The following is a 13,510-nucleotide window of genomic DNA, read 5'->3' as shown; positions in this document are numbered from 1 at the left end:
ACTTAAGCTCAATCGACAGCAATTGTTGATTGCCAAAAAATCTCTCTTTAAAAAAAAAATGGTTTCAGTGATGCAATTACAATTGAGATAAATGGGACCAATCTGTTCAAATACTCACTATTTCAATAAAATAGCCACAAGATGTTAACTGTATGTTTAACCTTTAACCGTTTCTTATTTCAACTTCAATTTCACTTGAATCACCGTAAAAGTAACAACTTAACAGCTCAAATAATAGCCAAGTAGAATAAATGTTAAGTGCTTTTATACATTATAACCGGCACATTTCTGTCTTTAAATCATCAAAAATTTTTACTTCCATTTAAAAGTTCTTCATCGTAACCTAATTATTTCCTTTAAAAACAAAAAACATAACAGGGGGTGTAGTGATTTAAAATATTTTTTTGTGGAAACCAACTTAATTAACTGGGCTAAACCTGGAATAAGTCTCTTAATCTGATATTCTGATATTCCAGATATGGCTTGTGACCCTCCTTCAATGTAAATCTATAGGATTTTTATCATCTTAGAAAAGTAATAGTATATACCTCTCCTCAATAAGCTGCACGGTTTAAGGCATCATGTCTGCAGCTCAAACGACGCAAGTTTTTCTAATGTCTTTCTTGTACATACGAGTTATGTTATACCAGGTCTCGTTGCCACAGGCTTATAATGTTTCTGTCAACAGCAATCCAGGAAACCAAATGCAAAAACAAAGCCCACAACAACACCTGGTTTACCAGCACCCCCCTCCCGCATTCAGACACGTCGTCACAGCGGAGGGCTTGGAGAGAACAGAAAACGCTTCATTTCTCCAGAGACATCTTTCTCTGGCTGTTTTTCTCTCTCTGAGGATGAGGGTGAGCGTTGATATCCTCCGCCGAGCGCTACATCAGCCCGGCCGACACTTTCTTCTGCCTAATTATGGCGTTAGCAGGAAATAACGGCACAAATTGCTGCTAATAATTAAATGGCAAGTCTGATCAGAATCTGCTGATGAGTTAGGAACACGCTAGAAAGTGACGATAGTTACGATGCCGCAAATGTATTACTAAAAACTAATGTGATGTGCTGATGTACGGTCACACATTCAAAATAGTTTATTGAGTAGGTTAGAAAAAAAAGCTGCTAATAGATATAGACATCTCATAATGAAATAGGAATATGATAGCTATTTTTTGCTATCATTTTATTAACATCTTATTAACATTTATATCACATATTATATATATACAGAATATATTAACACAATTATAGCAAAAAAAGTAATTGAATTTTATGATATAATTAATTCATTATAAATACACACTTGTATAATTGCTAACTATAATAAGGACAACTGTAATTAGAATCCATACTAGATTAATATTACAACCAATGCTAATTACATTCATTGTTAGCTCATTAAAAAGTTGCAAATCCAGTAATTTGCTGTGAAAGATCACAAATGTAGTCGTCTTTGATAACTGTGGCACATTTAACAAGTTCATATTTTCAGCGGTTACATTACTTCATTTCAATGGAGGGCCGTTACATCTTAATAAACTTCTACATAAAAGGTTTCGATGATTTATAAGAATTGTAAAATGTTTAAGCAGCAGCTTGACTCATGTTTACTGTGTTTCCTATTCGTATTGGAATATGCACAAGTAAATGAAGAAATGCAAGTGTAAAGGAGTGATGGTGTGCTGTAAATAATCAGTGTGAGTTCAGATCAAGTTTCACAATATGTTGATACTACTGTCATGCTGACAAACATGTGGAGGACAGTTCCTGGATTCATACACTATATCAGGACGTCCTGAGGGATTTGGGACACAACCGGATGGAGTTTACAAAAATGGTCAATTATATCAGTAACTATACCATCTGAAAAAAATACATATATTTTAAAGTTACACTACTGGTCATCTAAGACTTTTTAATTTTTTTGAAGTCTGCATTTATTTGATCAAACATACAGTAAATACAGCAATATTCTGAAATATTATTACAATTTAAAATAACTTTTATTTTTAATAAAAATATAACATGTAATGTATCCCTGTGATGGCCAAGCTGAATTTTTCAGCATCATTACTCCAGTCTTCAGTGTCACATGATCCTTCACAAATCATTATAATATGTTGATTTGCTGCTCAAGAAACATTTCACATTATTATCAATGTAGAAAACAGTTGTATGGAAACTGTAATAGTCTACCATTAAAACCATTAAAAAAGGAAAATAAATTAATAATTTTATTCAGCAAGGATGCATTAAAATTATCAAAATATTATTACCGTAATGTTACCAAAGATTACCATTTCATCTAAATTATGTTTGTTTTAAACTTTATATTCATCAAATGAAAAAAAAATAATCATGGTTTCTACAAAAATATTGAGCAACACAACAGTTTTAAACATTGATAATATAAAAGAAAAAAAAATGTTTCTTGGGCAGCAAATCAACATATTGGAATGATTTCTGAAGGATCATGTAATGATGCTGAATATTCAGCTTTGATCACGGGAATAAATTACACTGTTTACACAACAAATTACACAATTAAACAGTTATTTTAAAATATTACTGTTTTTACTGTATTCTTGATCAAATAAATGCAGCCTTGGTGAACATAAGTGACTTCTTTCAAAAGCATTTTTTTTTTTTTATCTTAATGATTCCAAAATTTTGGTTACATGAAATATACACAAAAACACACCTTGTTTAATGATTTTTCAGGTTACGTAAGAAAGATTTTATGACTGATTCACATAAAAAAAAATTGTGCTCAGGTTTCATGAATGAGGCCCCATAATGTGAATGTCCCTATTAACTCACGTCGCTCTCAAATCGCATCACATCCTGCAAAGTCAGACGTTTGTTGGTGCGGGGGACGGCAAGATGAGCAGAGGGATTGAGAGAAATGTGGACGCACATTTTAAAGAGCTCCTTCCCCCCTCCCCCCCTCGGAAATAACAACAGAGTCATCTAAAATCAATCAGCGGGGCCGGCTAACGGACTGCTCCGGCTACTCCGCGCTGCGCGGGTCGATACACGCGCTGCCCATTGTGAGAGCTAAATTGCCACTACCATCAGCAATTTAGAGAACTGAAGCTAAAAGGCAAGGAGAGGAACGACGGAGAACATGACGTTAACCGAGACGCACATGCGGTTAAGTCGTAAATATAAAATACGCAAACAAACACGCAGGTGAGGTCCAGTGGTTTGGGATTTGGGTCTAAAAGCGATCAAACGATACCTCTGAAACGGATTGTGTTCCAGAGGAAGGAATGATGAAAGAGGGATGACGGGAGAGAAAGAGAGAAAGCAAATGCGTGCACGGTGGGGGGAAAAGCAAAGAGGCTACAGAAATCCAATAGTTTAACCTCTGTTTGAGACGCAGTGGTGGCCAGTGAAGGACAGAGGGGGGAAATCAATACCAACTGATTTGCAGAAGGTGGAAGAGTGGGAGGAGGAGAGAAAAGGAGAGATGGGAAAAGAGAGACAGACAGCACAGATAAAAATAAAAAAGGAATCCAGATTACACAGAGGAAGGGAATAAAAGTGTTCCTATACGTGGTGTTTTACACTGGTGTCCGTCTGAGGGCTGGTGTTTTTAGGTCTTCCAGGTGGGTGAGCGAGGGGGGGGGTGGCGTACCTGTCGGGGAGAGCAGACCTGGAGAGAGCAGCCCGTGAACACCGTGAGGAAGCAGACGAGAGCTGTCCTGCATCGCCACGCCGAGAGAACGCTTGGGAGGACGACCAGGCCGAGAACTGGAGAGAGAAAACACAGACAACAGGGGTTTATTGACGTGGAATACACTAAATAAAAAAGTGGGTTCTTTAAAAAAAAAAAAAAAAAACTAAATAAAACAAAGATTACAGGAGTACCGGTATGTTATCCAAGAAAATACTATATCAGTCTTTCTACTTCAAAATTTCACATGAGATTCATTGTATTTATTTGCGATTCTTTGTCATTATAATTTACAGAGTGAAAACATTTTTGGTTACACTTTAATTTAGGGTCCAATTCTCACTATTAACCAGTTGTTTATTAGCATGCATATTATTAGGATATTGGCTGTTTATTAGTACTTATAAAGCACATATTAATGCCTTATTCTGCATGACCTTATTCTACATCCCTTAATCCTTCCCAATACATAAACTTAACAACTGCCTTATTAACTATTAATAAACCGTAATTAGGAGTTTATTGAGGCAAAAGTCGTAGTTAATAGTTAGTTAATAGTCAGAATTGGACCCTAATCTAAAGTGTGACTGACATTTTCCACAACATTTTTGTTTTTCAGTGTACGTTTGCATCCACATTTTTGCTTTAACAGGTCACACGGTTACATGACTGTGTAATGTGTTTTGATTGGTGAACACCAAACATAAGATACTTTTGGGTCAAAAATACACAAAAAAAATTATTCATACATACAACGTCTTGAATACATTATACTGTACAATCACTCACAAAACATGATAATCATGTTTTTTAATTTATGAATATTTGAACTTTGGATATTTTCTGTTCTGATATCATAATGAAGACAAAAGCTTAATTAAATAAAGAAATTCTTGATATGAATTAGTATAATTGTTTATTAGTATTCCTTATAGGGGAAAAAATACTTTAAAAAACAAATCTTCACTTGTTAGTAGTATTTTTTTTTAAGTCATGTGGAAGAACATAATACTCTGAATTTTTTATGACAAGGTAAAGTTAATTGTGGTTGTAAAATGGAATGTGGTGTGACTTCCTCAAAACTTAATGACAAATAATAACAAACAAAAAAAACTTTTACCCTGAAAATGTATTTGTATTATGTATTATGTCAAAATAATAATTAAGATCACCAGTGTTTTAAAGGTGTCGGAATAGTTGAAACCAGTATGAATACAAAGAGTGCATTTGAATACATTTGAAGATTTTTCGTTATCTTTATCGCGGAAACTTTTACATGTCAATGAGCCTTATAATAAATGCTGTAAATGTGATTTTATGGAAAATTCAGTCTCTTCAGACAGAACAATGATAAGGAAAGTTCTTCAGAATCAAGTTACTACAATTCATACACACACACACACACACACACACACACATCAAACTAACAATACGGTTATATATCATCCTCTGTCATGATGGATACATGAACAAGCACAGTCTTAGAAGCATGTGCCGCTAACGTACAACACGCTTGACAAATTATTCAACACAAAACACAAACACACACACTTATCTCTCACACTTCATTGTGAGAGGGGCTATCAAAGAGACAGGTACATGACAGTTCGAACCCCGCGCAAGGGTGCTGGCAGAGCAAAATAAGCCAGAAAAGCAAAATGCTAATTCAACTGCTGCATATCATTGGATCAAGTCCAAGAACATCAAGCAGCGAGTCTTTTTCACCGTTCTATTAATACTGCAGCGCTAACAAACACAACCCAGAGCAGAATCACCACTAAACTGATCATAGCAAAGCAAAGAGGAGCTTCTAACGGCAGTGACGCGAGGACTATCAATCAGTGATTGGCTCTTTCATTCAGAAGGCAGGACTTATTTTGGCATATTACACATTGCACTTTCTCCCATTCATAACTAACATGAGTGCAAAGTCTTTCTATATATAAAGTCTATTGTTACGCGGGAAAAGTCAGCTTTGATAACAGAAGTGCAAGCCAAATGCCGCTTCATTTAGACCTTCAAAGATTAAACGGGTCATGAACACGTCAAAGTGCACGGGCATTGCAAGGCAATGTTTCAATACAACATCATCAAGCGCATGTTCAGAAAGACATATGTTCCAGTTCATATCGTTTACTTCAACATAGTATATACCTATATTATTATTATAATCCATTATAAATATAAATAATCTGTTATTATGCAATGTATTCCATATATACCTTTTATTGAAAGTTTTACCTGTTGAAAGTCATGCCTTCACAAGCATCGGTAAGAGCTGTGCTTGTGATGTTTGAGTTGGGGGAGCCGTTTGCAAAATATGCTTTATTTTTGTCATCATATTTGGGGTTATTTTGGCATGAAGTTTCAACCCCTGGCCTATGTACTTCCACCACTCTCAGATTCAAGACCTTAGTAGTGCACACTCATACATATTTTTAAGTACTTTCATTTCAGGCTTGAAGCAATACTGCAGTAAAACAATGTCAATAAACAGTATCTTTACTACAAGTCAAGTGGATCAATGGTAAACTTCAAACGACCCCTTCAGCGTCCAGCTGTCCGTACGTCACCACATGGGCCTTCCTCTCTTTCCTGCTCCGAGATATTTTAGTTTGACTCACTGATCTGTTGACAAGCTTGTCAAGGTCTGTGGCGAATGCGAATCACTTTGGACCATCACATTACTAATCTAATTAAAAACTATGAACAGTGGAGCGTGGTGGAAAAGAGAGGCAATCAACATGAATCACTTTAGCTGTTGTAGTGCCTGTAAGTGGAGAGCAGTCGATGGAGTTAACTCTACTGTTAAAAAAAAGAAAAAACGTCAGCACAGTTTGCCAGACCACAATCCCTCTCCAGTGCAGATGAAATTAATGGAGTCTTTGATTTTGGAAGAGTTTGACAAACTACTTTACAGTCTCGTTTCGTTTGACTTTTTTCAGTGAAACATACTTTTTATGCATGCGATTTTATTGACAGAGAAAACCTGCGGGGGATCGAGACACAACCAAGCGGCAACCTTCCGGTCTCTCTCTTGAATCCAACACGGAAGTGACAAACTGCAATTCATCAACTGGCCGCTAGAGACAGGCTCCAATAGAGTCAATCTCATAGACCCCCATGTTAAAAAGCCCAACTTTACAGCAGAAAAAAAATATGTTTACAGCCTGGTACAAAACGTGGTTTTGGTCTATATAGCTAATTTTGCCCTTCATGACAACTGTGAGGGGGTGAATTTTTTTTATAACTCACCGGTTAAAATTATATTAAGCCTTAAAGTTCTGCATAATTAAGGACGTGGCCACTTGAGTGACAGGTGGATTGCTGCTGCTGTCACTACTAGCCGTTTGCCTGCTGTCTGTTAGCCGTCACGTCACCTTAGCTAATCCCGCCTCTTTGCCCATTTTCGGTTATCCGGGAGTGACACGCTGCCAAGATGGCGACGGCCGGCTCCGCCCACTTTAGGCTTCAAAAATGCTCTTCAGAAACCTAAGGGTGACCTCATGAGAGAGAGAGAAAAACCATGTCCAGGGCATTGGTCGGTTCCAATGTTCGGCCCAGATTATCTGGTAATGTGAGGTGATTTATCAAATCTTAATCCTCCTGATCTGTTCGCAGACACGTACATCTGGGCCACCCCCGACAATATCATTGTCTGATATTTAGGATTTTAAATCGGGATGATTACGACTATGATTATATTAGGACTTCAATAGCCAATGAGAGACAAGTCTACACTGAGATGGAAGTAACAACTTTTGAAATGGCGACAAACAGCTGTACGTGTCCAGTGGTCCATGGTCGAAAAGTGGCACGACTGCCTTTATAATGTCTCCTCATATAATGTCTACAGCAAGTTGCCGCGACACAGAATCCATTTGGTTTATATCCGTGTCCCATAAGATCACCTGAGGGGCTAAATCTGGCATGACAATCTTAAGAATATCTTGTAGTGTGTGATGTGTGCAGGTTTGAGATTTGAAAGAAGAAAATGTGTGAAGATTCTCCTCATGTGTGTGATGCAACCAGATTTCACAATCGGTAAAGATTTAAAAACTCCTGTAGTCTGAGTACATCTTAATGCCAATTACTAGGCCACAGGTGAGAAAGAAAACTATTATAACATTAATTTAAAAATATATTTGTGTGCAAAGGCCCGAATTTGTTTTAAAGTTGGTTTTTACATCATTCTGACAAAAGCCACGTTGGAAAACGATCAATTACCTCAGTGTTCCGATAACACGACTCCATTTCCTTTGAGGAAAGCAAATTAGAAAACAGCATGGCGGGGAAGCAAACGATTCCGTGAGGTCAATGTAGTGCAGGAAGAAAAATCAGCTAAATGTCAAAAGATCCCGCCTTGAAGACGGTCAGCCACTAACTTGAAATCGCACATCAGTGAAAAGAAAAGCAGACGCTTCCGGTCCTGCTTAAGATGAGGTGGAAAACCATTTCCTTTAAAGCTCTACGTCGACGTGTGTTGAAGAACAAGAAGAGTTTTTTTCTTTCCTCATTTAGAGCATCTGACTCACTTGCTCCTTTTAAGCATTCCTAATCGAGGCGTGCCCGAAATACAAGATCCAAGCCAACATGCTGGAGTCGTTAGAAGTCTGCAGTCAGGCGATTGTGCGTGAACAGGCACTTGACTCCCGCGGGACTCTTAAAGCTATTTTCTTATTTAGCTCCACTTTGACTGGGTATTGTTAGAGGCCGAGCAGTTCTTTCCTCACTTGTGACAGGTGCTTCCCTTATATAAAACCCATCCTTTCATTTTCAAGAGCACTTTTGGAAAGGTAGTCGTCATGTACTTGACACAATGTTCCAGAAAAAGTACTGGAATTCTAATTGTATGGAAATATGTGACTTGGTATGATTACTACAAACAAGGATATAGTGCTGCAACTGACAACTACTTAGATCAACACAATTTGGATTAAAAGTTTATTTCCAGATAAAAAGCAAAAAAAAAAATATTGCATGATCTTACACTGATTATGCCTCATAATATGATAACGTAAGGTCAAGCAAATGCCATGAACTGTGTTCTGTTAAAGGTCATAAACTGTAAGAGCAAAACCAGATCAGCAAATTTTTTGACCAATTGAGAACTTACGTTGATTTTGTTCTGCACTTCCCAACGTTTTGACATAAAAAGGGGAAAATCCAACGATTTCACAACCTCATGGTTTTACGTGGGTTATGTTTGCATTGTATGGCTTTTATAATGAGATTTTTTATTGTTAGCAGCATTTTGTTGTACATGTAAATGCATTTAATATGTAAACAAAACTGTTAAATAAAAATCTAATTTACAAGATTTATAATTCTCAAAACAGCTAATTCTCAATCACCTTTATTGATTATGAAAATTTTAAATCTCATTAGTGGAAGGAAATATTGTCTAAATAAAATGAACATTCTGTACTTAATACAGAATAATAGAATATGGCTTTATAATGTTTAGCCACTTTGCTTCCACATTTGAGAGATGTTTGCCACCAAAATGAAGTACATTTTTGGTCAATTCTCACCATTAACTACAACTTTTGCCTCAATAAACTCCTAATTACTGCTAATTAATAGTTAATAAGGTAGTTGTTAAGTTCAGGTATTGGGAAGGATGTAGAATATGGTCATGCAGAATAAGGCATTAATATGTGCTTTATAAGTACTAATAAACAGCCAATATCCTAGTGATCTGCATGCTAATAAACAATTAGTTAATAGTGAGAATCGGACCCTAAATTAAAGTGTTTTTTTATCATTTTAAAAGGCATTTAGGTGATGATGATGCGTGAAGGGTAGCAATTTCGCAATTTTACAACAATTTAACAGGTATCCTGTTTAAAAGCTGTCGAACATTTTATAGACTAGCTGTTGTAGCCATAATTTCAAAAACTGGAAATAAAACTATTTATATATAACATTTATAACATTTATAAATGTTATATATAACAATATAACATTTAAAAAAACGTAACTGCACCCGTAAGAGCGATATCATCCTTTTAGAGGTTTACACAATTGTACAATCTCTTCCGAATTGCTGATAATTTGATGGTGACAATATACATTTTCTCGAGTTCTTACTATAAAAGAATAGGATTTATAAGGCAAAAACATTATAAACACTCATAATCTGAGTGTCCTGACTTGGTCTCGATTAACCGGTTGTGATGCAGGTCTACTGAAGGCTGCATGTCAGTATACCGAGTCGACTCCTTGTGAACCGTTCAGTGCTTTAGTCAATCTGACTGTAATGGAGCCTTTCACACCCTGAGAATTCCCTGGTATGGGAATATTTTTCATCTCCCTTTCCCACTTGCAGGCATGAAGCCCATGTGCGTTCCCTACAGCCACGACAGGCAGTGAAGAGCAGCGAGTATACAATCACACACGCGCATACACACTCTCCTCTCTTTCCCCGTATCCCATCGGGCTGGAGGAACAGATGGCAGTGAAAAGTCATTCACACGTTACTGCACGTTCCACACGCCGGAGAAGAAAACCCTGTCAGTGCGCTCGTCGCAACCAATCACTCTGCTCAAATCCCCGGCGACAGCATTGCGCTCTGCTGGGGACCGGCGAAAACTGGGTTACTAAGCACTTTTTATTCTCTCCCAGCTCCGTAAATGTGCCCTTGTCATCTTTTAAACGGCCTTATTCAATATTCATGAACAGGCGACACCTGCTTGTCTAGCTGAGACAATGTGGCTGAAAAGACGGGGGCGGGGCCACATGGAAGTCCCGAGGTAGGTGAATCAAACCACACCCCTTTCGGCTGAGTGGGCGGGGCTTGCGTGTCTAAGAGTTTGTTCGCAGAATCCAACTTTGTTCACTTTTGACGAGAGCGGTTTGTAATAAAAATTTAGCCCGAGAAGGCGCAAAGGCCGAGGGTTGGACCGTGGCCGGAGGGGGTGTCGGGAGGACACAGAGGGAAAACAAAATCAGATTTCCCAAATTATAATGGAAAACGGTTTAAACAACAACAAAGACGGCAGCTGAGGCAAGAGAAAAATGTACGAGTCAGGGTGCCTTTGAAGATATTTAATTAAAATCTAATCCTGCATTCTTAAAGGCTCACATAAATTAAGCTGTCAGTCAGGAGATTTATGCATTCACATTTGCATATTGCATACAATTCATCAATTACTCATGTTTGAAAGGCTTGAGTATCCCAGGGAGAGGAGCTACCAGTGTGCCAGCTCAGAGAGACAGAGAGAGAGAGAGACGGCGTGAGGGAGAGAGACAGACAGACAGAGAGGATGATGGGGCTCCTGGTACCCGCTGATGCCCAAGAGGAGTCAGTCTCCATATGTCCATGCATTCAACCAATACGAAAATCCTTTCTCTTGCAAACGTACACACACACACACACACTTTGCATGAAGCTGTCTGGTCTGAGACTGCCACCAACTAAAGCTCCATTCTCACAGTCAGACTACAGCTGATTTCATTCCGCACTTTGCTCTCAGTGTCGTACGACTAAACTAATTAGTGTACAATAGAGCGGACCAGAAGTATATGTGGCAGACAGAAGCTAAATGATTCACTGAATAGTTTTTACATTAACACTTCATCTATCTAAAATATGTAAAATAAGGAAAAAGCATGAAACATAAGACATACACCATCCAACCGTTTTTGAAAGAACTCTTATTTATATATATATATATATATATATATATATATATATATATATATATATATATATATATATATATATATATATATATATATATATATAGTGATTCCAGGTCAAATTAAAAGCAAGAATCTAAGTCTATAACTGCGACTGCCCCTTAGCTTTCCATTTAAAGTGCATTTGTGTCAACACATTTTTACAGACTGAGGTACAAAACTGAAGTTTAAATTATTTTCTGTGATATCATCCCACAGATGTTGTAAGTAAAGCTTGTATTGCCTTTAAATTTCACTGCATTTCTGTGCAGGCAAGGTCACACCTGACATTTTCAGGTATGTATGTTCAGTCATCACTCTTTCTTATAAAGCCATCCAATATTTCTCAGATTAAAGGCCAATGCTTTTAATTTGGGAAAGGCTTTGGCCGTGGTAGGGCTGTTTTTTTTCCACACAGGCTTGTCTCACACTGTGTTCCATTATCTTGATTGCGATTGTCAGACGAAGACTATTGTTAACTATAACTAGCGGGTTTGCTGGAGGGTTGAGGAGAGCCAAGTGCAGGGCGGTGCAACCGAGGCGACGCCAAGAAATTAGGACAACTGTCTCCAACCACCTACCGGTTGGCTAGCTGGATTTCAGATTGGATGAAGTGTTTAATAATCTTTCTCCAAAGAAAAAAACTAAAACAAAGATGGATGGAAAAAATGGCATTAAAGGGATAGTACACCCAAATATGAAAATTCTGTCATCATTTACACACCCTAAAGTTGTTCCAAACCTGTATGAGTTTCTTTCTTCTGCTGAACACAAAAGAAGATATTTTGAAGAATGTCGGAAACCAAACAGTTGTTTGCCCCCTTTGACTTCCATAGTATGGAGGGGGGGGGATACAATGGAAGTAAATGGGGTCCAAAAACTGTTTGTTTTCCGACATTCTTCAAAATATCTTCTTTTGTGTTCAGCAGAAGAAAGAAACTCATACAGGTCTGGAACAACTTGAAGGTGAGTGTAATCAGTTGTTAATTACAGTAAACAAAAATCATTCAGATTAAAAGATGAGATTTAAAAAATGATTGCACTACTGCCCAGTAGGTGAAAATCTACTGGGCGATATACTGTATAAAAAAAATGTGATTTCTCGATAGTCAAAATTTTTACGATATTTGATATACATCTCGATATGTTTGCATTTGCTTTTAAATAATTAAAAAAAATATGATTTTCTTTTGCCCCCATTAAAAAACAACAAAAACAATTTAGATAGAAAAGCTATTGTTACAAAGTAAATACGAATGTTTAGTACAAATTTAAGCAGTTAAAACAAAATCTAGACCAAGTGATCACTTACTGCTTTTTATTAAATGAACACATGTAAATGTAACTGAAGTAGTGCAAAACAAATACAGAGAGTGCATTCTGCGATGATCTCGCCGATTTGTTAATTTGGAAAGTGAATGGTTTGCAGACATGCGGGTTTGAGCTCCCAGCCATCAATAAAATGATTGGTAAGACTGATGTAGTGTTCGCAGGTTCGGCTCGTCCATAGATCGGAAGTGGTCGCGAAGTGCGCTATCTGAGAAAGCTTCTGTGACAGCTGTTCACGAACTTTAAAATACAATTTCGGTAGCACGTCCTGGAAAAAGTATTTACAGCAAGGAAAATTGTATCAGGGGTTGATTGTCTTTAGCAGCCGTTTGAAGCCAGGTTTTTCCACGGTACTGACATGTATCGTATCTTTGCCTGTGTGAAATGTGACCACCGATGTAAAATCTTCCCACTTTTTACTATTTCTCGCATATGAATGAAACAAGAGAATGAATCGACGAGCGTTATTTGTTTAGGGACGACAGGCCTACCAGATTTTTCGGCAGGTGAAGAGGCCGAGGCTAGTGATGATGGCTCACGGAGTTGCATTGCATTGCATTGCAGAGATTAGTGCTGCTACCACCATTTGTCGCAATAATCTTCTTGCAGACCCTCCCCCACCTCACGTCTCTTGCGCGGTAATACGTGACAAGACGAAAAGGGGATGTCATATTGGACGTTCTTTGGGAAAGTATGCTTGAATTTGAAATATTCGATAATCACAATATGTAAAAAATTTACATCGTCGTCAAAATTCGCAAATAGTGCATATTGCCACAGGGGCTGGGCGATATATCGAATAACAATATAAAT

General features: G+C 37.5%; 1 protein-coding gene across 4 annotated transcripts in view; it reads right to left on the bottom strand.

The window, feature by feature from the left end:
- The window catches only part of dacha (dachshund a), a 155,985-nt gene that overhangs the window by 82,201 nt on the left and 60,274 nt on the right, over window positions 1-13,510 (bottom strand). For all 4 annotated transcript variants that reach the window (XM_079585591.1, XM_079585590.1, XM_079585593.1 and 1 more), the window contains exon 2: window positions 3,647-3,762. In XM_079585591.1, the coding sequence (XP_079441717.1) occupies window positions 3,647-3,762 (116 nt within the window). The remainder of the gene's footprint in view (window positions 1-3,646; window positions 3,763-13,510) is intronic.

Source organism: Phoxinus phoxinus (assembly GCF_949152265.1).
Source record: "Phoxinus phoxinus genome assembly, chromosome: 17".
Lineage (NCBI taxonomy): Eukaryota > Metazoa > Chordata > Actinopteri > Cypriniformes > Leuciscidae > Phoxinus > Phoxinus phoxinus.
The sequence above is the reverse complement of the archived record's forward strand: the minus strand, read 5'-3'. Positions and strand labels throughout refer to the sequence as shown.